Source organism: Malaya genurostris, chromosome 3, assembly GCF_030247185.1.
Source record: "Malaya genurostris strain Urasoe2022 chromosome 3, Malgen_1.1, whole genome shotgun sequence".
Lineage (NCBI taxonomy): Eukaryota > Metazoa > Arthropoda > Insecta > Diptera > Culicidae > Malaya > Malaya genurostris.
In genome coordinates this window covers 166,209,809-166,235,228 of record NC_080572.1, presented here as the reverse complement: position 1 = coordinate 166,235,228, position 25,420 = coordinate 166,209,809, and the positions used below count along the sequence as shown (strand labels likewise).

General features: G+C 36.6%; 3 protein-coding genes across 5 annotated transcripts in view; 1 reads left to right on the top strand and 2 right to left on the bottom strand.

Annotated features, from left to right (window-relative positions):
* LOC131439542 (merozoite surface protein 2) overlaps positions 1-3,451 on the bottom strand; it is a 37,983-nt gene extending 34,532 nt beyond the window's left edge. The window contains exon 1 of one of the 3 annotated variants that reach the window (XM_058610683.1): positions 3,156-3,451. In XM_058610683.1, the coding sequence (XP_058466666.1) occupies positions 3,156-3,233 (78 nt within the window). In that variant the 5' untranslated portion in view covers positions 3,234-3,451. The remainder of the gene's footprint in view (positions 1-3,155) is intronic. The other 2 variants (XM_058610684.1, XM_058610685.1) reach the window with 2 other exon arrangements.
* A 16,236-nt stretch (positions 3,452-19,687) lies between these two features.
* On the top strand, positions 19,688-22,182 carry LOC131437175 (zinc finger CCCH domain-containing protein 3). The gene is made up of 5 exons (XM_058606345.1): positions 19,688-20,474; positions 20,525-20,911; positions 20,968-21,123; positions 21,180-21,375; positions 21,444-22,182. Exons 1-5 carry the CDS (start codon positions 19,843-19,845, stop codon positions 21,933-21,935), a joined length of 1,863 nt encoding a protein of 620 aa, XP_058462328.1. The 5' UTR covers positions 19,688-19,842; the 3' UTR covers positions 21,936-22,182.
* Positions 22,183-22,600: 418 nt separating this feature from the next.
* LOC131438368 (LETM1 domain-containing protein 1) lies at positions 22,601-24,180 on the bottom strand. Its single transcript, XM_058608367.1, has 3 exons — positions 23,938-24,180; positions 23,482-23,853; positions 22,601-23,422 (listed from the first exon to the last, which is right to left on the bottom strand). The coding sequence occupies exons 1-3, from the start codon at positions 24,045-24,047 to the stop codon at positions 22,804-22,806; spliced, it is 1,101 nt and encodes a 366-aa protein (XP_058464350.1). The 5' UTR covers positions 24,048-24,180; the 3' UTR covers positions 22,601-22,803.
* Positions 24,181-25,420: the final 1,240 nt, after the last annotated feature.

Below are 25,420 nucleotides of genomic sequence, written 5' to 3'. Positions count from 1 at the left end.
CGTCAGGATAGACATAGCACTTCGGTATACAAAAATGCATTGTAAATAGCAATGACTTTACGTCTGCTTAGCGGATTATGTTGATCCGGGAGGTGGCATTAGCAGTCAACATAATCTGCTAATGCACTGATGAGCTGAATGTAAAACAATCAATATACTTTAAAGTTATGCTTTATATTTGATATTCAAATGACATAACAGTTCCATATTCATCTCATCTTCATAATTCAAATTATCTTTTGAAACGATTAGATTTGAATCGATAACATAATTTGTTGAGTGTAAAATCGGAGATCAGCTCAGTAATGTGATGGTTATGGTAATTAGATTGAAAAAAATACATATATTTTATATTGAGACCAAATAGTGTACAACCTATTTGTTCGAAATAAGGGAAATAGTGGTGCAATAATATTACTAGCACATAATTTGTTGCTTTTGTTGGAAATATTTTTTCTATCAGTTTGAAATGAAAAAACGTGATTAATCCACCTAGCAGTGAGATGATGCCTTTTTTATTAATCCGCATGAGTTGTTTGCATGAATATTCTTCGGTTTTTCAGTTTTCATGACATTATTTCAATGAACGTCGTTTTAAGCGACAATTTGAGATTTTAATCACTCTTTACTCTGTGATGTCGAAACTGGAAATCGGATCAAATTTGAATCTAAAAGTGTGACAATCGATTGAAAATCCCATGATATGTCGAAGTAAGTTCCAGAGTTGGGTACCTTCCGAATCGAAAACTGAATATCACTAAATATGAAATAAGTTTATTCGGTTATCGACTATCCAAAACTGCTAACCCGATAAACCTGATTAATTTTTGTGAAATAGACATTTTTATACTAATCACCCTGTATCTTCGAAACCGGTAGTTGGATCTGATTGAAAAACAAGATATTTTATAGAATCTTAAAACTTTTCATTTGAATCTTAGATGATTCTTAGATTTCATTTGAATCTTAGATCGGTTCAGCCATCTACGAGAAAAATGAGTTACACAATTTTAATTTCGTTTCACATATCATCCTGTTGTTCCGGAACCAGAGGTTGGAACCAAACATAATTCAGGAACCAGGAGCATACGACTTTTCATATGGATCTGAGTTTGTAGAAAACGGTTGAGTCATCTCCGAAAAAAATTGAGTGATATTATTTATTTTGAAATTATTATCACACACGCATTAGCTGATCTCGATGAACTGATTCGAATGGTATATGGGTGTTATGTTCTTCCAGCATTTATTGCTCATAAGTAGTTTAAAACTATATAATTATGGAATTGCATTCACCTCTAAAATGATGCCATCATCTGATTTATATATGTCATATTCGAACGATTATGTTGCCAAAAACGAACCGTGTTAAAATCGGTCCGAGGCAAAATGTCATGAAAAAGGATGCTGTACACAGTCTTTTTGGCACTTAGAAACAATTGTATGTAACAGTACAAAAATCGTGTTTTACGTTGCTCCCAAGATTTTATTTGCCATACAGCGCTCAAAACTTCTACTGCTGGAATAGGGGGAAAAGTCGCTTACACAAAAATTGCGATATCTCCGTTAAAAATGGACGAATTTTATCAATCTATGGCCTGTTGGATAGCTATTACCGTGCGGAATCTAAGTCTTACCTATTTTTTATATATATAAAAAAATGTAAAAAAGGATTTTTTGTGAGTATGGAACAACCTGTTTTGCCTTTCTCATATAGAAAGGTTATGCAATCACTTGAAAAACCGACTAGTAAAAATAAAGTATCATATACCATTCGACTCAGTTCATCGAGATGAGCAATGTCTGCGTGTGTATGTGTATGTGTATGTGTGTGTATGTGTCAAATAATCTCACTAGGTTTTCTCGGAGATGTCTGAACCGGTTTTGACAAACTTAGATTCAAATCAAAGATCTCACGGTCCTATGCGGAATTCCTGAATTTTATCTTGATCCGACTTCCGGTTCCGGAGTTATAGGGTGAAGTGTGTTAAATATTGTACACCGTCATTTAAACCGGCGAAACAAAAACCTTAAAAAAAAATTTAACTGGACTCAAAACCGATATTCCCAATCTTAGGGTCAAATGGAAGGTCTTATGGTTCTACCAAAAATTACTGCATAATTTCGGATACTGAACTGGTCTCAAAACTACACAAATCGATAGCCATTATAAACAAACCGTCCTGGTTCCAAGTCTCCGGCTCCGAAAGCACCGGAAATAGTGGTCATATATTCCAAATGGGATCTCACTCTTTTCTCTCAGCGATGCTTAGACCGATTTCCACAAACTTAAATTCAATAAAAGGTCTCACGGTCCCACACGGAATTCCCGAATTTCATCCGGTTCCGGAGTTATGGGGTGAAGTGTGTTAAATATTGTATACCGTCATTTAAACCGGCAAATGTTATACTAGTTAATGCACAAACAATCCCTTGGTTTCTTTCAAAAATCGAAGAGAAACATTTTGAATAGAAAACCACAGTATTATATATAAGAAAGGCATCATTACACCACTAGGTGTATTGAAACAGGTTTTTTGTTGTGTCTTTGTAATTATCAATAATAATCTACTGAATGTATTTCTTGTAGAATGTGGTGATAAATTCTATTCTTTTTAAATGGTATATATTAGACCTTTCAGATGGTATCGCATAGAAAAATGCCTTTTAGATACAACTTTGATCACAAGGTTAAAACTTCCATAATCGAGAACAACGACTCGGCCTATTCCGCATACAAGATGTGTGTATGTTTTATACAGAACATGCGTACAAGCAGACCTCGTAATAATCTCAATCCACCATCACCACTGCTAGTTTTAATCCGGTTGCCATGGAATGCTTCCTTCGTCTGTAAATACATGTTTTTCGTCGGTCTCGATTTACCAATTAAAAAAAATTGTTTCCGCCTTCTATTAATGTAATCCACTATGATAGTCGGAAATTTAATGTCAATTTTTACTAATGCTGTAATTCACAATTTTACAATTTATGTTGCGTACGCGTTCAACTCGCCGCGACATGAAGCACTATACTAGATCGAATTTTTTTTAAATCAAATAATAATATTAAAGACACTTTTCCGCATACTAAGCTACGATTTTACATATCACTACGTAATCGAAAGGTGTCACCAATCGTATCTACTGACTTACTTGTGGAGCCGGTAAACCAAAAGCACATTGTATGAATATGGCCACGGCCATGCCAATTGCTATCCCCTTCAGCATCATACTGTAATTTATCGTTGATCTACTACTTGTGCAATATTCTTTACACTAAAGGAACAAATTGAGATACACGGAAACTGATTCACTATCACTGCAACCTAATCTCGTAACACTTGGAAGTAATTTTTCCACTTGATACCTAGTTTCTGATAATCGACAACAACGTTGCTGCGCGCTCGAAAGATCGACTCGCACTGAATGTCTACGATCGCGATTTGTGGTTCTTAATGTTGAGACTTGCTTCTTAAATCGTCTTCTTTGGACGCAGAGGTGATTTTGCAGATTTTTGTTCTTCATTTTTTGCTCTTTTTGTCGTAATTTCTTGTAGTCGCTACCTTCAGTCGATTGTAAATGAACCATAGCAAATTGTATAAATAAATAGTTAAGACATACAAAACTGGTTAAAATGCTGATTTTTTTTATCGATTTAGCTGTTTAGACGGAACTATGCTTAATTAATCAGTCTAATTTTGTACATTTGTACAAACATTATTCAGAATTTTAAATATGTTCAGATATCGCTATCGGGTTGATAAAACGAATCACCTGAGTTAATCAGATACGTGTTGCACACTGTACGTATAGCTTGAACTATGAGAGTGTGAAATTTCAAACTTTTGAGTGCATAGATATTCTTATTCAAACGTGTTGCCGTATGAAGTTCGTCGTTTGATCGGCATTCAAATTCATTTCTGACGTTTCAATTAGATAGAAAGTTTGAATTCATATGAAGGAATTATCATCATAAAATCAAATTGATTGTTCATATATTTCAGACAAGCAACGATGTTTCAATATTTTCGTGGCATTTCTATATTATTAACAATTAACAATCATCATACAGGTATCATTCGAAATATTATTAGTATTTTATGAGATATATTTCAGCTTTTCCACACTGAGTTTGTTGGTCTACTAAGCGATCTGCATGATTGTTCAAAAACCAACAAAAGTTACACAATAAACCAAATGCATGATAATTGGAATGGGTTTAACCATCTATAAGAAATTGAATTGTTCCGATTTGGAGTTTCAATATTTCCGGTACTTCCTAAACCGGAAACCGAGGACTGATATAAATTCATTTAGTCATTTGCTAACAAGGTCGGCATATTTGAATAAATGGTTAATCATGTCAATTCTAAACGATCTTAAATTAAAAATAAATACTTTTATTAATGAAATGGAAGTCTGGTCTGAGTAATAGTTATTTTCTATTGGATCGTAGGATCTTTTATTTCAATCCAAGCATGTAGAAATCTATTTGCCAAGGTAGTGAAAAGTTTGGATATAAAGCAATAATTTGGCCTCAGCAATCAATGTGAAAATCGACTTTCGAACCGAGGCTCGGAAGTCATATACCGTTCGAATCAGGTCGACGACCTGAGCAAATGTCTATGTGTATGTGTGTGTTACAAATTTGATCACTCAATTTTCTCGAAGATGGGTTAACCAATGTTTTACAAACTTAGATTCAAATTAAAGGACTTATAGTCCTATACAAAGTTCCTGAATTTCATTTGGATCCGACTTTCGGTACCGAAACTACAGGGTGATATACATAAAAAGCGAAAATAATGTCTCTCAATTTTCTCGTAGACGGCTGAATGCGATTTACACAAACCTTGATTCAAATGGAAGGACTTGTGATCTCTTACAAAGTTCCAAAATTTCATTTTTAGCCGATTTGCGGTTCTTGAACTACAGAGTGATATGCTTGAAAAAATCAAAACAATTTCAGTAGCTTTTTTCGAAGATGACTTAACCGATTTTTACCATCTTAGATTCAACTGAGATGTCATCAGATACCATAAGAATTTCCTGATTTTTATTTAGACCAACTTCCGGTTCCGGAGATAGGGTGCTTAAAGTAAACCCATCATTTATTTCAAAGGCTCAACAATGTTTTTTAAGTTTTCGATTCCGAAAGTTCCGGAAAATGATGGTCAAAATCTTTGATTTTCTCAAATATGTTTGAATCGATTATTACTGGTTTCTAAACTTTCGTTACACCGCTAGGTAGATTAAAACAGGTTTCATTAAAGTAATTATCCAAACTGAGCCCAATAGTATACGAATCGAATAGTACGACCACGGTTCGAAAGTCGGTTTCAGTGATGATTGCAAAGCCTTTCTTTATAAGAAAGGCAAAACCGTACGAGTCTTCTAAATTGTACTCAGAGCAATACCAATTTGTTGTTATTGTTAATTGATCAACGAACCAACTTTGGCAATACCGGATTGAAATTCCGGAAGTATAACAAATAGTGGTTTAAACTCAAAACGGAGCTTACATCGTTTTCTCTGAGATGGTTTAGCTGATTGTCAAAAACTTTGATAAGAATAAAAGGTCTTACGTTACGGTGGTTCAGAGTAAGGGACAGTCGGCAGCTTTGGGCCATTTTTCCCTCGACATTTTTTATAACTGTAAATGAAAGGTATTCAAAAATTCCGCACTCTGACATTTTAGTACACCTGCTTATCTTCATTGTGATTGTTTTGTAAACGGATTCTTTTGTAATTTATACATAAAAGTTGAAATTGAAAAATAAAGCTTGCTTCATTTAGAATTGGAACAAACTTTTGCTCATATTGTGGCGCTCCTGGTGGACGGATTTGGAAGCTCTTGGCGCCCACGTGTCGGGAATTTTGTTAGCTTCACGTATGATTTTTGACATTCCGCAAATCGACTGTACTTTGTAAACAATCAACATGGAAGCTGAAAGAAGGGAACTATTTGGAAAATTCATTGTGGTCTGCATCTAGGCTAGCTAAACAGCTGAAATTGCCCAGAAATACCGTATCAAACGTTATCAAACGTTATCAAACGGTATAAGGAAACATTGACGACGATTCGGAAGCCTCGAGCCAATCGTCGGAGTGGAACTGTCGACCGGAAACTACGTGGTAAGATTTTGAAGACGATTAAGAGGAATCCTCATCTGTCGGACCGTGATTTGGCCAGAAAATTCGGTGCTGCCCATAGTACCGTGAGGAGAACTCGACTCCGGGAAGGAATCAAGTCGTTTCGAGCTAGCAAACAGCCAAATCGGCCCATAAAACAGAATCGTGTGGTCAAAATTCGTGCTCGGAAACTATATGATCAGGTGCTGACCAAGTTCGACGGGTGTCTTCTGATGGACGATGAAACCTATGTCAAGGCTGACTTCGGGCAAATTCCAGGTCAAACATTTTACTTGGCTCGGGGGGATGTTCCAGTGAAATTTAAGTTTGTTGTTGTCGACAAATTTTCAAGAAAATTTATGATTTTGCAGGGCATTTTCAGCTGTGGCAAAAAAAAGGAAAGTTTTCGTTACAAATAAGACAATGACATCGGAACTATACCAAAAAGAGTGTCTCCAAAAACGAATTTTGCCGTTCATTCGATCCCACGACCACCCCGTAAAGTTTTGAAACCAAAAATTTATTTTTTTTTTTCACATAAATACGTTTATTTCATAGGCAATATACATAAGTTTTTCTTCGCCGTGGCATCCACAATACATAGTAGTTTAAACCAAATACATTTCGAATATCATATTAGTATGTTGGTACTCATTATTAATCTAAACACTGTTTTAATCAAGCGAGTTGCTATTTTAAATTACATTAAATAAAATAAATTTATTTTGTACATGATCTTATAACTATTTCAGGTTTGTTTGTATCAGTTCACCACTTATATTCAATATCCTATAGTTGGCTATTGGTTGAACTCATGGAAGAGAAAACAGTCTAACATAAAATAAAATTTAAATTGGAACTCCAATGGATTTAATGAAATGATATAGAAGTTTCATGTATGGAAGGTCACGACAAGCAAGAATGTCGCGAACTGGGACATTGGATAGTCTACCTTGGGTACGCAAGGAATTTATTAGTTGAGATCTGACATCACGAAACTCCACGCATGTCCAAACAACATGGTCAATATCGCGGTAACCTTCTCCGCAAGCACAATGATTAGTCTCGGAAAGTCCAATTCGAAGGAGATGTGCATCTAACGTGTAGTGATTGGACATGAGTCTGGACATCACACGAATGAAATCTCTACTCACATCCAGTCCCCTGAACCATGCCTTTGTCGATATTTTAGGAATAACTGAGTGCATCCACCGACCCAGATCATCTTTATCCCAAGAAGCTTGCCAGCTGGCAAGTGTTCTTTGGCGAGACGCACTATAGAATTCGTTGAAAGCAATCGGTCTCTCATAAATTTCACCCTCAATAGCACCACGTTTGGCTAAAATATCGGCTCTTTCATTGCCTGGAATGGAGCAATGAGCCGGAACCCAAACTATTGTGATTTGATAATTATTATTCAATATGACGTTCAGGCACTGTTTTATTTTGCCCAAGAAAAAAGGTTCATTTTTGCAAGCAGCGTTTGAGCGAATAGCTTCAATTGCACTCAGACTATCTGTGAAAAGAAAATAATGGTTTGGAGATAACGTGACGATTACACTCAAACTATAATGAACTGTTGCTAACTCTGCTATATAAACCGATGCAGGTTCTTGAAGCTTAAATGAGACCGAAACATTATTGTTGAATATACCAAACCCAGTAGCCTCTTCAATTCGTGATCCGTCCGTGTAAAATATTTTCTCAGAGTCAATATGCCTGAACTTACTTGTAAATATTTTTGGGATTTCCATCGAGCGTAGGTGTTCCGGGATTCCACGCACTTCGCGCTGCATGGATGTGTCGAAAAATAAAGTTGAGTCAGGGACATTTAGGAGGCTGACACGGATAGGAATATATCTTGAAGGGTTGATTTCCTGTGACATATGGTTAAAATATACTGTCATGAATCTTGTTTGAGATCGAAGCTCGACTAGTCGTTCGAAATTATTAATTACCATGGGATTCAGCACCTCACATCTTATTAGCAGGCGTGATGAAAGCTCCCAAAATCGATCTTTTAATGGAAGAACTCCCGCCAGAACTTCAAGACTCATTGTATGTGTCGAATGCATGCACCCTAAAGCAATTCGCAAACAACGATACTGAATTCGCTCAAGTTTGATAATATGAGAGTTTGCAGCGGAACGAAAACAAACGCATCCATATTCCATCACTGAAAGTATCGTTGTTTGATACATTTTTATTAGATCTTGCGGATGAGCACCCCACCAAGATCCTGTTATTGTTCGAAGAAAATTTACTCTTTGTTGGCATTTCGTTATCAGATACCTAATGTGTCCTCCCCACGTGCATTTGAAATCAAACCACACCCCAAGGTATTTGAAAGTCAAAACCTGTTGAATCATTCTTCCCATCATATGAAGCTGAAGCTGCGCGGGATCATGCTTTCTTGAAAAGACGACCAGCTCTGTTTTCTCCGCAGAGAATTCGATACCCAGATGAACAGCTCAAACGGACAAGTTATCTAAGGTATCTTGCAATGGTTTAAGCAGATCAATAGCTTTGGGTCCAGTAACTGAAACCACGCCATCATCTGCCAATTGTCTTAGTGTACATGGGGTTACTAGACAGCTGTCAATGTCATTCACGTAAAAATGATAAAGGAGCGGACTGAGGCATGAGCCTTACGGTAGACCCATGTAGCTAATTCTGAATGTTGCCAAATCGCCATGTGAAAAATGCATACGTTTCTCTGACAAAAGGTTGTGCAAATAATTATTTATAACCGGTGGAAGTCCATGTTGGTGAAGCTTGTCTGAAAGAACATCAATGGAAACTGAATCAAATGCTCCTTTAATGTCTAAAAATACAGATGCCATTTGTTGCTTTTGAGCGAGGGCAATTTGGATGTCAGACGAAAGTAATGCAAGGCAGTCATTCGTCCCTTTATTTCTACGGAAGCCAAACTGAGTATCAGACAACAACCCGTTCGTCTCGACCCAAGTGTCGAGACGTCGTAGAATAATTTTCTGATGCAGGACAACATCGCAATGGGTCTATATGAGTTGTGATTGGAAGCTGGTTTCCCCGGCTTTTGAAAGGCGATAACTTTCACTTGCCTCCAGTCAGGTGGAACAATATTTTGCTCAAGAAACTTGTTAAACAATTCCAACAAACGTCTTTTTGCGAGGTCGGGCAGATTCTTCACCAAGTTGAATTTAATTCTGTCCAACCCAGGAGCGTTATTGTTACAAGACATGAGTGCTATGGAAAAATCCATCATTGAAAAGGGGCTATCAATGGAACCATTATTTGGAAAAGATTCCCTTATAATGCTATGCGTAGGAACAGAATCTGGACAAACTTTCCTCGCAAAATCAAATATCCATCGGTTCGAGTATTCCTCACTCTCATTTCCTACGTTACGATTCCTCATTCGTCTGGCCGTATTCCAAAGAGTGCTCATTGAGGTTTCTCTTGACAAACCTTCGACAAAATGTCTCCAATAGTTACATTTCTTGGCCCGAAGTATGCTCTTGTACTTGGTTTCTAAAGTCAAGAAATTTTCAAAATTCTGAGGAGTTCCTCCTCCTCGTTTTAAAAACGTCTTGAAAGCATTTTGTTTCGCGTGCTTAGCATCTGAGCACTCTTTGTCCCACCAAGGGTTTGGAGGCCTTCTGTTAGACGATGGACCAAGAAATCGTTTGGTTTGGGCTTGTTCTGCGGCCTCCAGAATCGAACAAACGAGGAAGTCATATTCTTCAAGTGGGGGGAGCTCTTCCATTGAAGTTAAGACACTTGAAATATTACTTAGGTATTTAATCCAGTCAATATTTTTTGTCAAATCATATGGAATATTAACTGAATTAGCAATGCCTTTGTTACTGCTAATTGAGATGATGATTGGTAAATGATCGCTACCATGTAAATCAGGAAATACTTTCCAGGTGCAATCTAGTCGAATTGAAGTCGAACAAAGAGATAAATCTAATGCACTTGGACGTGCAGGAGGTCTTGGGATCCGTGTCATGCTACCCATATTTAGTACCGTCATGCTAAAATTGTCGCAAATATTATATATTAGAGATGATCTGCTATCATTGTAAACGGAACCCCACATCATTCCGTGCGAATTGAAATCTCCTAAAATCAAACGTGGAGCAGGAAGGGCTTCGACAATTTCATTAAGCTGTCGTTGTCCAACTTGAGCTCTTGGAGGAATATATACCGAAGCAATGCAAATGTCCTTTCCTTTAATGTTTATGTGACAAGCAACGACTTCTATACTAGAAGTCGAAGGAATGTTTAATCTATAAAAGGAATAACATTTCTTAATTCCTAAAAGAACTCCACCATACGGGGAGTCTCTATCGAGACGTATAATGTTAAAGTCATTAAAATTTAAGGCTATGTTTGATGTAAGCCATGTTTCGCACAAAGCAAATACATCACATTTTTGACTATGCAACAAAACTTTAAATGAATCAAGTTTTGGCATGATGCTTCGACAATTCCACTGCAGGACAGTGATTGAATCATTTGAAAAGTTCTAGCTATTGGAAGGAATGCTGTTATGATGGTCTTTAGAGGTTCAGAAATATTGAATGCAGCGAAAATCCATTCTACAATTTCCGAAAATTTCAGTAATCCTGTTGGTGAATGTGAAATGGAGCCCACTGGATTATTGTCTTTTCTTGAGCTAGTTCCTGGATTGGTTTGTGAATTTGACAAACCAGGAGGCACAGTTTTTGGTTTTAAATTTGGCTTTTTAGCTTTAACACGGGGATCTTTTTTTGAAGGTGTAATTTTAGGTGTCTTTTTTGGTATTTTATGGTTTGGTAATCTCCTCTTAACAGACCCTTGAGGAGTGACAAACGAGGTATCTTCACTGTTTCCGTCAGAGTCAGATTCCTCTGGCTCCGCAAGATTTGAAAAACCGTTTTCGGTTTCCAAAGGAGAGACATGTATGGCCGTTTTAAGCATTTCTGCATATGTGCGCTTAGACCGTGCTTTTAAAGAAAGCTTCATTTTGTCTTTACGCAGCTTAAATGCAGCGCACACTGAAAGATCATCATGAGGACTTTCCCCACAATAAACACATTTTTCAACATCTTCATCGCAAAGATTATCTTTATGAGGCCCTTGACATTTGATACATTTGGACTTATTACTACAGTAAGTAGCTGTATGTCCGAATTTTTTACAGTTCGTGCAATTCATAACATGCGGTACGAAAAGCCGAACAGGAAGACGAATTTTATCGATAAAGACATGGCTAGGCAATGCAGATCCGGCAAATGTTACGCGAAACGAATCTGAGGGACGATAAGACTTTTTTCCATCGACAATAGATGCTGAGTACAATTGTTTGCACTCGAGTATCTTAACTCCCTCAAGCATGGAGTTTTTAAAACGGCCAACTCCATTTTTAAGTAAATCATCTGCTGTCAGACTTGCTTCAGTCACAACACCGTCAATTTCTACCTCCTTCGATGGAATGTAAACTCGATATTCAATAGCAAATAATTTACAGGTTACAATATCGTTTGCCTGTTTCAAGTCGTTAACAACAACTCGAATTTTATCTCTATTAACCTTACAGATTTCTTTAATTTTAGAGAAATGTGATGTCAAATCCTTTGTAATTTGCATCAAGTTTAAAATCTTTTCTTTTTTTCGAAGATAGACTATCCATGGCCCAGTGGTACCCTGTGGATAATGTTTAGCCCTCGGAGTATTTACACTCTTACTAGTATCCGGAATCGGATTCGGATGATCTTCCATGAGATCATCCATTACATTAAATTTTTTTGTAAATTAATAATACCAAAATAAAAACTTATGTTTAGTAAAATTTCAGATATAAGAAATAAAAAATAAATTAAATTAAATCTACCTTGTAGCTGATGTCTCTGTTCCTTTATCGTGAAGAACGACGTGTAGCTCTCCCAACGATTTCCAATTGGCAGTCTTCTGCTGTTTCCAATTGGCAGTCTTCTGTCGTTTACTGCTATCTCAGTTGCTCTGCCGTCGTTGTGAACACCACTGCACTTGCTGTGCTGCCTGTACCTGACCCCAGGTACAGTGCTTTTGCTCTTGGTGGCGATCAAATGCGATGCTTGCAGTGTAGCACCTCGCGATATATGCCGTCTCTTTTGATCCTACGCAGCGTACAAATTCTGGTACCAGGTAGATCAGCACTGGGTTGCTTTAGCACCTCTGTGCCTTTGCACCCCTTCGTCTTCGCACCTTTATGCGATGGCACCTCTGTGACTCGTCACTTCTATGCTCTCGCACCTCTGTGTCTCTACACCTCTGTGCGTATGAACGGGATGGCCTTCGTTGCTAGCTTTCCAGTCGGGAAACGCCCCGAATATTGCGTTTGCTATGGGCAGTTTAACTACCTGAAGCTTAGAATTGTCTCGGTAGCAGCCGTTAACTCACGAGCCAGTACAATCGAAACACAACCTCTTCGCTTGAATGGTTTTTACTGAATGAACCAAAAATTTATATTGTAGTTGCAAAATGACAATTTCCTTCAATACTTTTAGACAACACACAGGTGGCCCAAGGCATACGCCGGCCCAAGGCTGCCAACTCTCCCCTAAAGGGCGCTGATCTAACAAGCCAGGTGTCGTTTGTTCGAGTCTTAGATGGATTCTTAGTGTCCGTAGGATTATATCACTGGTTATTCAATAGTATTGTACACTTATGAGTCGGCTGTGAAGTCTGATATAAAAAGATGAGGAAGTTTTAAGTCTGCTGGAGAGAGAGAGATTGTAAATTTCAGCTCCAGTGGGCTTTTCCCTGTTCCCAAATAAACAAAGAGCCTAGCAACAATGCAACAATCGTTGCAGGCAGAGAATTTCGCCTAGTAGTTATAAACGGTTCTGTTTCTGCCGGATTCTTGGCACACAATATCAAATGAGGCCGAACAAAAAAATAAAGATCAAAATAAGCAAGTACGGCAAGAGGATTGCAACAAGGCTTCTGCTGGTTGCCAAAATTCCTTACAAACGGTCAGCTTAGTTCCAAACAAAGACATCAAGATGTCCATAACTACAGAGGAATTACCGATTTGTGTGCTGTATCTAAGCTCTTCGAATTAGTCGTTTTGGATTTCATCATACACAATTGCTATAATTATATATCCTCAACTCAACACGGTTTCATGCCAAAACGATCTATATCTAGGAATCTGTGTACACTTCCTATGTTATTCAGTCGTTACAGGTGCGACAGCAGGTTGACGCTAAATATAGCGCCTTCTCCGCTGCTTTTGATTAAAAAAAATCATCGAATGCCTATTGCTAAGCTAGGAAGACTTAGATTTAGCGGTCCTTTTCGAATTGACTGCAGTCTTATTTTATTGTCCGTACTATGATAGTCAAAAAACTGTGATTGCACAGCCGCACCCTTATTAACTAACTCGGGGGTACCTCAAGGTTGTCAACTCGGCCATTTTTTATTTTTGCTATATCTGAATGATTTGAGCCTTGTCAAAAACTATCATTCGTCGACGATTTGAAATTGTACCATCCTATTAAAGACCTGGAAGATACCATATTTCTGCAAAAACAGTTAGATATCTTCTCCAGTTGATGCAACCTCAATAGAATGGTCTTGAATGTTTCAAAATGTTCCGTAATTTCTTTCTCACGTAAACGCACAGTAGTTGTATTCAACTATAACATTTCCCAAACTATTCTCAAAAGAGAATCGACTATCAAGGACTTAGGAGTTCTGTTGGATTCAAAACTTAATTTCAAGGATCATGTAGAATATACACACTTAAAACCATTTCTTGAGCTCGGCATAATGAAATGCCGAAACTGATCAGCAACACGTACATTTGCTGATTGCTCAGTAATCAATACGCATGTTTCTGAACTTCGTTAAATTCATTCACTGATATTTCGGTAAAATGATTCACTTTGCCGAAATTTGGCATAATTGCTTGCTGAATTTATCAGTAAACAACAGATATCCCGAAATCAGCAGAGACGTTTGCCGAGATTTCGGAATATGCGCTAGCTGTTGCCGAGATTCAGCACGACAGCTGTCATTTATTGCCACGTTACATTTTCGCTACGCATTGTGCGATTATTTTCTGATGAAATTCTCGAGTGAAAAAATGGATAATCTTCGAAGAAGCGTGGAACCACTTACAAGTAAAAATATTGAATAAATATAGTGACATGTTTCGCTTTATAAAAAGCGACTTTATCAGAGCACTCGCGATTATAAGGGAAAAGCACCCAACACGGGGCTCAAAGCGTCCTCGAGACAAAACTTTGGAGGATAAGCGAAAAAATAATCCCATGCATGGAATAATGCAATAGATCAAAGTAAGTAACAATACCGTATATGCATCATTAAATATTGAACATTTTTGTAAGCCAAAAATCAATATATATTTTTATTTTCATATTTCCAGCTCGACTCAAGGTGGTCGCATCTGGAAACGCCGCTTTTTTTTATGCTACATGTTTTCAGGTAGAGGCTTTCAGCACAACTGGCAACAAATTTGTAAGCCTCCTTTAAGTATTAATAAAATGAATTTTTGATCCTGAATGGCGTGTTTATAATGTTGAGAAATCACAAACAAAATTAATTGACTAGATTTTTAATTACTGATGATTCGGTAATTTATTTTTTTCATTTTTTCGTTTTATTGGATTGCCGAATATTCAGTGAACGTTTCACTGAGCAAACAGTAAATCTTATGCTGACGATTTCGGCAATATTTGACGTTTGTCAAATTTTAAGGTGCCGAGACGCTCAGTAATTTTATTTTTGCCGAGATGATTGCTGATTACTCGGCTGTGCGAATCTCGGCATTTTTTTGCCGAGACTCAGCTAAAAAATTTAAGTGTGTACAATCTCTAAGGCTTCCAAGATGTTAGGATTTATATTTAGCATTACAAAGAACTTTAATAACATATATTGTCTTAAAGCATTACATTGTGCACTAGTTCGCTCTATTCCCGAATATGCTGCAGTTGTCTGGGCTCCCTATTATCAACTCGATATTCAACACGAAGCTATTCAGCATACATTTATGTGACTTGTCCTTCGCAATGTTCCTTGGAGGGATCCCAACAACCTTCCCAGCTATCGTGAGCGCTGTAAACTTATCGATTTAGACTTGTTATCCGTCCGCCGAGACATCTGCAGAGCTATTTTCGTGGCGGATTTGTTACAACTGATTACGAACGAAATACGAACTGATTACCCCGAATTGTTACATAACCTGAGCCTAGCTATTACTTCCGCAATCTCCGATCTCATTCATTTCTTAGAATTCAATCTGCTCGAACTAATTACGGCTATAACGAACCGTTTTCTAGTATGTGCCGTCTATTTAATCGATGTTCTCGCGTGTTCTATTTTCACCTATCTCGTAACACCGAGAAAAGCTTATTTCTGAATTACTTCTCATTTTTCTAAGTATTAAGATGAGCAATAGGGTTAATTTTAATTATCAGTAATAAGTATATGACAATGTATCTGTTAGATTTTTGAGATCTGTCACACTCCGTCTCTCCACCATCTCCATTGTAAACTAGACTCGTTCGTCGAAATTAACCCGGTCGTCCCTTTCTCATTTTTTCTGTCTTCCACCATCCATTATTCGATCTCTAAGCAAATCTACATCCCGATTCTAACACCGTCGTTTTCTCTGTCGTCCACCGTCGTTAGCCCACGCTTGTTTACCACATAACCCTCCATCAACCCTTTCCATTTCCTGTAATGCTTGGTGTCTTCAACTAGTTATAGGGTTCTAGATTTAGTTTTAATTGTTAGTGTTAAGTCTAAATGTATCTGTTGGATCATTGTAATTTGTTGATACAAATGATGAGGAGGTTTTGTGTCTGCTGAAGAGAGAGATTGTCAAATTTAATTACGGTCACTCTGGTTATAGGCACTCTGGTTAAAAGGAATCCCAAGTAACAATTCGAATGCCTTATGGTTCTGATTATAATTTATATGAGTTTTGTAATTGATTCTGCAGTCACTACTAGTACTATAATAAGTGTCTTTTTTGACCAGTAATATAAAAGTTTTTAAAACTTCTTTTAAACCCTTTACCCAGACTAACAACTGAACTAAAAATAAAACAACTTGTACTACACTTAAATAAAAATTCACGTTCGATTTACTGGAAAAATCACGTAAAATGGTTTCAAATGTCAAATTGAATATTTTACGTGACGAAAATGAATGTTATACGAACATCCCCTAAAATGAATAGTGTCATCACATAAGGTTTACGTGAATTGACCAAACGTCAAACAATCTACGTGAATTTCCAGTGTGAAAAACTCGATTTTGTAAATGGCGAACAGTGACCCTCAAAGTGTAAGTAGTGTAAATATTTGCGAGAAATGTTGTTTAATTACAATTTTTCACTACATCGACCGGACCATTCCAGTATGAAAGTTTCCATGTGTTAGACTGGACTGAGTGCCTGCGTGAGCCTGGAAGTTTGTCCGCTCCTGCCGAATGCTTCAAATGCCGTTGGTCCACCGAAAAACGAGTTCAGAATCGGCATGAAGCTAGAGACACTGAAACCATGTAATGTGACATCAAATTGCATCGGTAGTGTTGGGGGAGTTCTCGGATCTCGACTTCGGCTTCGGTTTTTTAAGCTATTGAAATCATATGCTAATTTTCTGAAATAAATGTTTTATTTTTCATGGTGTTTTGCATTTCATAGATTTATATGAAAATCTGAAATCTTCCTTTTGACGTCAACCAATATATAAAATAGTAATTCTCTGGTATCTAAATTTGATATGAACTGATAGGTAAATGTGATATGAATAGTACATTACATTTTACCTATGAAACACGTAACTTTTATTGGATTATGCATTAAACAGTTTCTAAATGCCAGTCAATTAAAACCTACGTGAAACGTACACTGAGCTAAATTTTCTTTTTCACATTATATGATATTCTAATGATTTTGCACTATTAGCATTTCCAATAATAGTTACAAGATGTGTTCAACATCTTGTCAAATATATGAGATAATCTCATGGAACATAAAACTCTTCTTAACGTTATTTTTATAGGATTTCCATATAACGAATGAAATTTCCAGTCTGAGTCAAATTTATTGGCGCGTCTTATAACCATTACTAGATATCCGCACAACATACATTGGAACAATTTATGAAGCGCATATTATATTCACTTCGAATTTATTTAGATAGGTTCATATATATCATATGACTAGTTTCATAAAATTTATATATATATATATATATATATATATATATATATATATATATATATATATATATATATATATATATATATATATATATGTATATATATATATATATATATATATATATATATATATATATATATATATATATATATATATATATATATATATATATATATATATATATATATATATATATATATATATATATATATATATAACTTTCAATGGAGGCCATACGAATAGCAGATAATTGACAACTACTACTTTTCTTTGAGGATTCAAGCTTTACTAGTATTCCATTCGGTAAAGGAGCACCTCATGATATTTGCGAAAGAGAAGTGAGATCCCGAGACTGCAAATAAAAAAATGAATTTTACTAGACAGTAATGAAATGTATCGGATATATATTTCATGGTTCGTTAACGCATATCCTTGAACGAAGTTGGATGAGCTGTCTTGTCAGCGATTTAAAATTACATTAAGATGCGGAACTTCCTGAAAAAAATGGTCTGGAGCAGTTGATGAATATCTAGGACACAACTATTCACGACTTTCATCGGATTTCCATATAAATTATAGAGGATATTTTTATAACTTTCATTATGATAACGTCCATTTAGATTTGACGTACACATTAAATAAAGATTATAAGTTTCCATATAATTTCTATGAATTATATTCGGCATATGATTCATATGACAAATCAAATGAATATAAAAAAGATTTTCATTTCAGTGTAGGGTGGAAAATATTCACATAACTTTTCACGTAACTATAACATGATTTTTATTTTGAGTGTAGAATAAAACCATGCATACACTCTTAATATTGCTTTCAAACATTTTCTTTAAAACGTTATTATCAATTGAATTCTTTCATAAATCTAGTTGTGTGTGTGCGTGTTCATTAGATGACAATTTCACTCAAAGTAGATTCGATGGTTCTAAAGCATATTTATGACACATTTGTTGTGGGCTATTTGATTTATTACTTCTTAACTTAAGTGTAATTTGTTTTAAGGAAAATTTCAAGGCCACCATTTTGATGTTCTATATCGTAGCATTTATTGACATTTGAAATGCAAAAACGAGGAAATATTATGTACTTTTATAATTCATTTTCAGAACGTATGCACAAGTTTTGACGACACGAAATAGATTTATATCTTGATAATATGATGTCCTTACATCCATCAAAGACATCATATTAACAAGATACCCAGCTCTCACATTTTCCGAGCAAATCATTGACAACATCCTTTTTTGCGAGCATGGCGCTCTCAGGCGAGTCCGCATCGAATTTTGTTCATAAAAGTAGGGAAGAGAAATGTCAAAATCGTGCGCGCCAAAATAGCAGCACTGCGCACCCATACAAATGACATAATATGTTGAATGTTATGCCGTGCGATGGCGTTGCTGAACTGAAGATTGATTTCGCTCCAAGCTGACAGGGTCTGTCTTATAATTACAGCCCCCTGCTATGACGTCATGAAACTGTGGCCAGCATCATTCTGCAAAAACCAAAACAATGAAGAAGAATGGCTAACAAAAATCTGGATATTACAAACTACTTGTTTATTCAGTACCCTTTAAAACACTTCCCCGCGAATTATCGATCAGAATATCATCACTACGATAAGGAAATTAAGATTTTACTCGAATTGAAATGCTCGAATGTTTGTTTACCGTACTTTGAGCGCTCTGATTGCCCACCAAATGCCCCAGATGTTGACCACGCTAGCACTTGTTGGAGTGCCCTATCTTTGCCACCGGGCTGTATAATTACGATAGCCAACGTTGCCAGGTATACCGATTTTTGGCCTCTTTCCGCAATACAGATATATTTTCCTAAAAACCAATAATTCACTGTACATACAGATAAATGCCGATTTTCGGGTTTTGCTTAAATCGTCATGACAAATGACAATGCTAACCTAAATGAACCCCGGAAACATTTTCCTTGTACTTATATAGTTGAGATTCTGATTCAGATACGGTACAGATAGAATTTTGCGCCGGATACAAATTTTAGAAAAAAATGACCTGGCAACGCTGACGATAGCTGGATAGCTGTCCAGGGATGTCAGGTTCACAGATTTTCACAGATTCTTGAATAAATCACAGATTTTCACAGATTTTGGAAATCGAGCACAGTTTAGCACCAAAAAGTACACGAGCGGTAGAGGCAAAAGGTTCAGAGCGTGTTGGCAGTGAGACCTTTTTTTTTGCTCACCAAATTGATTTTCAACTGCTATTGGGGTACGGAAAACGGTCACAGATTTTCACAGACTGGTTTTGGGTTTCATCGCAGATTTTTGAAAAAATGACCTGGCATCCCTGTAGCTGTCATAAAACGAATTACTAAAACAAAGCAAGCAAATCGTAAAATTCTCCTAGCTGGAGGAAGTGATCAGTACACTTTTTCGCGAATGTTCAGTAATTTGTGTGTTCCCCGTTTCGTTTTGTTGTTTTTCTTGGCGGATCAATATAAATACTTGTGACAATGGATGCACCAGAACCACAGCGTTCAAAGATTTTCATCAATCCGGATTTTAAGAAAGCCCATATCAATCGAAATTTTCTTCCGAAAACTACAACCAGCATAGTTTCCACCGTTTCAAATATGCCCATCCCAATTTCAAATGTCCCAAATATTCACCTGAATCCAGTTTTCATCAATAAATTACATCAACAGAAACTTCATAATACTTCGGATTTTTGCGACATGACCTTGGCTTCAGCTGCGCCTGTTCCATTAAATCCCATAATCAAACACACTAAACGGAAGCTGATACGAGCTTCCTCTGCTGTGCCGTTGCGATCTGCTGGAATCGTTCGGGAACCACTTTTGGCACCGTTAGTTAAAATAAGTAAAAATAAATTGGTAAGATCTACCCCGGTGGTACGAGCAGATACAGTGCAACATGCAAGACCTGAAGTGACAAAAAGGCGCTTTAGTTCAATCGATACAAACGGTATTCCCGAAAAACTCAATCGAATATCATATTCCTCGCATGCAATTGCCAAATCAAATGCATTCATTCGACGGTATTCGCTAATTAGACCTGGCACTATGAGTCCACAGAATGTAATTGTTACTGATCGGAAGCTGCTCAAATTGGAAGTTTATCTACAGTAAAAAGTAGGGTTCATGTTCATAACAATTTATTATGTTTTCACAGGAGACGTATTGCAACGCCATTGTCACCATCCACAGGCAAGGTCTCACCCAATATTACGTTTGCCTCGCCAAACAAGAAGCTAGTCATGATAAATATCAACGGGGTGCTTTATCGATCTTCGACCAATAAATTGCAGTTATCAGCAACACAATCATTGATGAAGTCTTCCGCAATTGCCAATTCCAACCGGGAAAGGTGTCTTAAAATAAGAGGAACCAGATTTCTGCTAAATTCAAGAGGAACGAAGCTTCGAAAAGTACCGTCAATTCTGGATGATAGTTCTTCGGATGCCAAACTAAGGCGTATCGACATCGGTGGTCTGACATACAAGCCGAAAACAGATGGTACTTTTGTCAAAACGGATGTTCATCGAACGAGAGCTCATTTAAGGTATTATGTTGTACGCATATTGGATCAATCAAATTATAGTCTCCTTACATTCTCAGTTTGGCCAAGCAAAAAAGCATTCTGTTCCTTACCAACAAAATGCGAAAATGTAATGTTCCTTGTCAAATTTTTCGGCGCTTAGGAAGATGTGCAGCGTATATGCAGGGTAGATGCCCTAAGCTACATGATCCGAATCAAGTCTCAATTTGTTCAAGGTGCGTGTTTTGTATTTTCGGTAATGGAATGTGCATTAATGCTATTTGATCAACAGATTCCTGAAGGGAGAATGTTCAAATTCTAATTGTCTTTTATCTCATAACATATCGCTTGAAAAAATGCCGGTGTGTCATTTTTATCTCGAAGGGCGCTGTGATCGAAATGAGTGTCCGTATTTGCATAAAAAAGTTAGCGAAAATGAACGGATTTGCGAAGATTTTCTGAAAGGATTTTGCGCACTAGCAGATAAGGTATTTCCAAAATAAACATCAATCGATTTCTATCAAATAATTTTCTATTCCATTAAATTTCTTTCAAGTGTCAGCGTCGTCACGTTTTTGTTTGTCCTGAATTTGATCGTTTGGGATTGTGCAAAAAAGTTAAATGTCCCTACCCGCATGGACGAAAGAATGATTGGCATAACGTACAACAAACTTCACAAGAGTCTAAAAGTATTTCTCTCAGACCACCTATGGAATCAACGATAATTCACCCAGAAAATATAGCTCCTGTCAGACGATACTATTTGGATAATCTTGACAAAACAGACAAAAATGATAGTGAACAGCTAAGTGGTGCACAAAAGGATCAACTCAAGCGAGTTATGAAAAAAGTGGAGAAAATGAAACAGGGTCATATAGGAAATGCAACAAAAAAAGATACTCAGAGAACATTTTTAGACACCGATATTGTTCTAACTAACAGTGATAATAGTGATGAAAGTGATAGAGAAGACGACAAATATAAGGTTCAAACTGCCATTCGACAACGACCGAAGTTAGGACGCTTACCTTCGTACATACCAATCTGAGAATTTCGTAATGTGCAATAATTATTTTATTAATATATCTTGATTGTTAATGCACGGCTTCAATTCAGTAAAATTTTAAAATAATATTAAGGCAAAAATTTAAAATGATCATTTTTCCATAGAAAACAATTTCAATAAGTGCAAAAAGACCATTATTAATTTTATGTGGGTGAATTGAAGCAGCAATTCTAATTCATATATCTTGTTAATTTCAGCGAAAAAATTGAAAATAAAAAAAGTTATGAAAGTATTGCATTAAATTAAATTTGTGTGTGAAAATGACATATTAAGGCAACAAAGCAAAGTCAAGGTGAAATGAAAGTTGACTTCTTATTTTAGCGGACTTCATTACCGAAACTTGTAAATGGGAATGTGGGAAGGGGGTTCGCTATCGTTCCACGCGGCCTCTAGGCTGATCCTGTCCTATCAATGTGATAGTGAACCACAGCCCCTTCCTATGGAAAACTTGATCGAAATACAAAATGTAAATTCACATTCGATGGAAATATCAATTCCGCAATCAACGGACCTTAATGACAAAAGTGAAAAGGGTCCTAAAAAAACAAAAAAAACAGAATTACTAATCTGGGAATCAAATGTTTTCAAAGACTAACCACCAGACAGGAGATAGGATTATGTGAGTTTTTATTTATCAACTATTTCTTTAGTTACTCAAAATTATTTATTTCAATCGGAAGAAAAAAAAACTCAACAGGAACAGATAGTAGCCCTTATTCTGAATTGGCGTGTTGATTTTTTTTATCGAATCCAAGACCTTGATTCTTCTATCCTTATGAATATAAATAAAAATCGTTTAAAAATCAATACGTCGTTACTCAGAATAAGACCAATTAATTTCATTAGGTTTCTAGTGGTTTAAAATCCAATTATTGGGATGATTATAAGAAAGAAGAATTGGCAGATGGAGAAACAGGCTAACATTGTCTTGGTTAATGATTAAGGACACTTTGACCCATTCGTTCAACCATTCCACCATACTTTCAGTGCTCAAATTCGTAGAATTTAAGCCCCGAAGGAAGCAAGCATGCTTTAGTGTCTCAATAGACATGTTGTGAACTCCACCTTCGCGTTTAATTGCTAGGTCCATGTGATGTATTACATAGGCTCGCTCCGATAAGCGAAATCGTCTCATCAGTCCAGCGTGAATGTCATGTAATCGACACAGATATTTTAGATGGACAGAATTCAAAGAACGAAGACACAGAGGGGACCGAGTAAAAAGATCTTTGACATTGAGAATTTCGTCTGATGTGGGATGTAAGCCACTTCCTAGAAGACCCAAAATATAACTGAATTTTTCATGTTGTGGATCTTGTATCTTCTTCAATACGTCTAGTTTAGCCTGCATACACCGAAATACTCGTCGGTTGTAGGCCAATCTTTGTCTTAGGTCTTGTTGGGCAAAATCAACTTTTTGCTGAATCGACCAAAAATGGGATGTGAGAAAGGTTCGAGGGTACATGTATCTGAAAATAGAATACAATGTTATTGGATTTTCAAATTTGAAAGATACACTATTACTCACGCCAATGGAAATATAACATAGTTTGCAAACGGTAGGGCTGAAATCAACAACACAGGTGCAACCTTCTTCATGTCTCTAGGCATTTGGTAATATAGTTCGATCTCCTTCCGTGTTAGACATCGGAGGTCACTATCGTTCGAATAAACAATCTTTGTTATTTTGACTAGCTTTTTCATATCATTGAAGAACTCTTTGACTCCGACTAGAAATACACGATAAACGTGCATTGCGGAGGGAAACTTTTTTTCCAGAACTTTGTCATAATTTTTAACGTAATCAAAAAATCGAGAGAACACATAACCCTGGACGTTCCTTTTCACGTTCTCTCTGCTGTATTTTATAGCAAGTTTTTCCTTCGTGTCATGTTTTTTCCTAGAGTATACAGGTTTGTGAATTAGTATTTCTGACTATTAGTCCACCTTGGACAGATTTGTGGAAAAATATAATTCGGCTCACCCGTTTTCCTGCTGATCTTGCTGGTGACACAGTCGCCTGCATACAAACGTTGTTTGTTTTTGTAGCAGATTCTGCTGTCGGCAAACTGTTCGGAGTAACGTCAGCGACATATTGAATCACGTTTAGGTGAGAACTACATTCGTATCAGCATAAATTACATCATTTAAACCAACTTTTGTTCAATTATTATGAGCCTGCAAAGCTGATACAGGACCAATGTTTATTCCGGTCTCCTCATATGACGTTTCCTATATACATTTGTGAATTCACCCATCAAAAATCATTTTCAAGCATTTCAAACCTACACGCTCATTGTACGTAAATCAAAAACGAGTGACACACTACTCTATTTCATAAAAAAGCGCACATAGTCAAAATTTTATCAATTGAATACAAACACGATAAAAGACCCTAAGTACAAACGAGAGGTAATATTTGTTTTCTTTCTCTTTTGAGTATTACGGTTTAACCAGCAATCCTACCATCTAACACTTCACATAGGATAATAGCAAAAACCATCAACTTACGATAGGCTCAGTAGAATTTACCGTATTGACTGAAAGAGAAAGTAAACCAAAAGAAACTGTCATTTGCACTTGTGACGTTTACTAATGTTCATAAAAAATTCTACTCATTTTTTAAGTTGAGCAATAAAGCTATATTTGTGTAATTTGTATGCAAAACAAGATAAACTTATTTTTCAAAATTTCAGTTAACTTGAAATGTTAGTTCTTTGTGTAGCTAAAATTTCTACCACTATGAACGCTGCTGTATTCTTCAATCTTCAGTTCATGCACGCCAAAATAGCAACACTGCGCACCAGAGATGCCAGGTCTGCAGATTTGTCTGTAAATCTGCAGATTTGGGTTATAGTGCTGCAGACATTTTTTGTTGTGTTGACTTTTGCAGACTTTTGAAATTCTCGCAGACTTTCGTCTATATTTACAGACTTTTGAAAATTCCGCGACCTTTGTTTTTTTTTTGCTCGCCAAATCAGTTTTGCGTGTCATACTTTATAGAGAAATTGCTGCCAGCAAGACATACTTGCTGACTGCAGATTTTTTTTCCAGATTTACAGACCCTGTCTGCAGACATTTGAAATTTTTACCTGGCATCTCTGCTGCGCACCAATACAATTGATATATGCTATGTTGAATGTGATGCCGTGCGATGGCGTTACTGAACTGAAGATTTTTTTTTTTTTATTTAAAAGATATTTTATTCAGGCCTATTTGCGTACAAGCTTTACGTGGCCGATTTAGCTGAGTTTTTAAATAAAAGATTTTTTTTGTATTGGATCTCGTTGTCACCCTTTTTCTAGGGGGAGAGGAGCTTCCATTTTCCTCCTGCGAGGATAGAGGGGCACTTCGTTCGTGGTTCGTCTCGTCATCCATTGCCGCATCGGTGGTATTGTTGTTGATTTCGTTGCTGGTTGCTGTATATGCGCTTTGTTGTACATTGTTTGCAGTTGCTGGTTGGTTGG

What these genes read in the sequence shown, in the direction of transcription:
- LOC131437175 (XM_058606345.1), top strand. Translation starts at nt 19,843, where the DNA reads ATGGATGCACCAGAACCACAGCGTTCAAAGATTTTCATCAATCCGGAT. An exon ending in AAATTGGAAGTTTATCTACA is followed by an intron (nt 20,475 to 20,524) that starts GTAAAAAGTAGG and finishes TTTTCACAGGAG; the next exon opens with ACGTATTGCAACGCCATTGT. An exon ending in TTTGCGCACTAGCAGATAAG is followed by an intron (nt 21,376 to 21,443) that starts GTATTTCCAAAA and finishes ATTTCTTTCAAG; the next exon opens with TGTCAGCGTCGTCACGTTTT.
- LOC131438368 (XM_058608367.1), bottom strand. Translation starts at nt 24,047, where the DNA reads ATGTCGCTGACGTTACTCCGAACAGTTTGCCGACAGCAGAATCTGCTA. An exon ending in CAAGATCAGCAGGAAAACGG is followed by an intron (nt 23,854 to 23,937) that starts GTGAGCCGAATT and finishes TGTATACTCTAG; the next exon opens with GAAAAAACATGACACGAAGG. An exon ending in TATGTTATATTTCCATTGGC is followed by an intron (nt 23,423 to 23,481) that starts GTGAGTAATAGT and finishes TTCTATTTTCAG; the next exon opens with ATACATGTACCCTCGAACCT.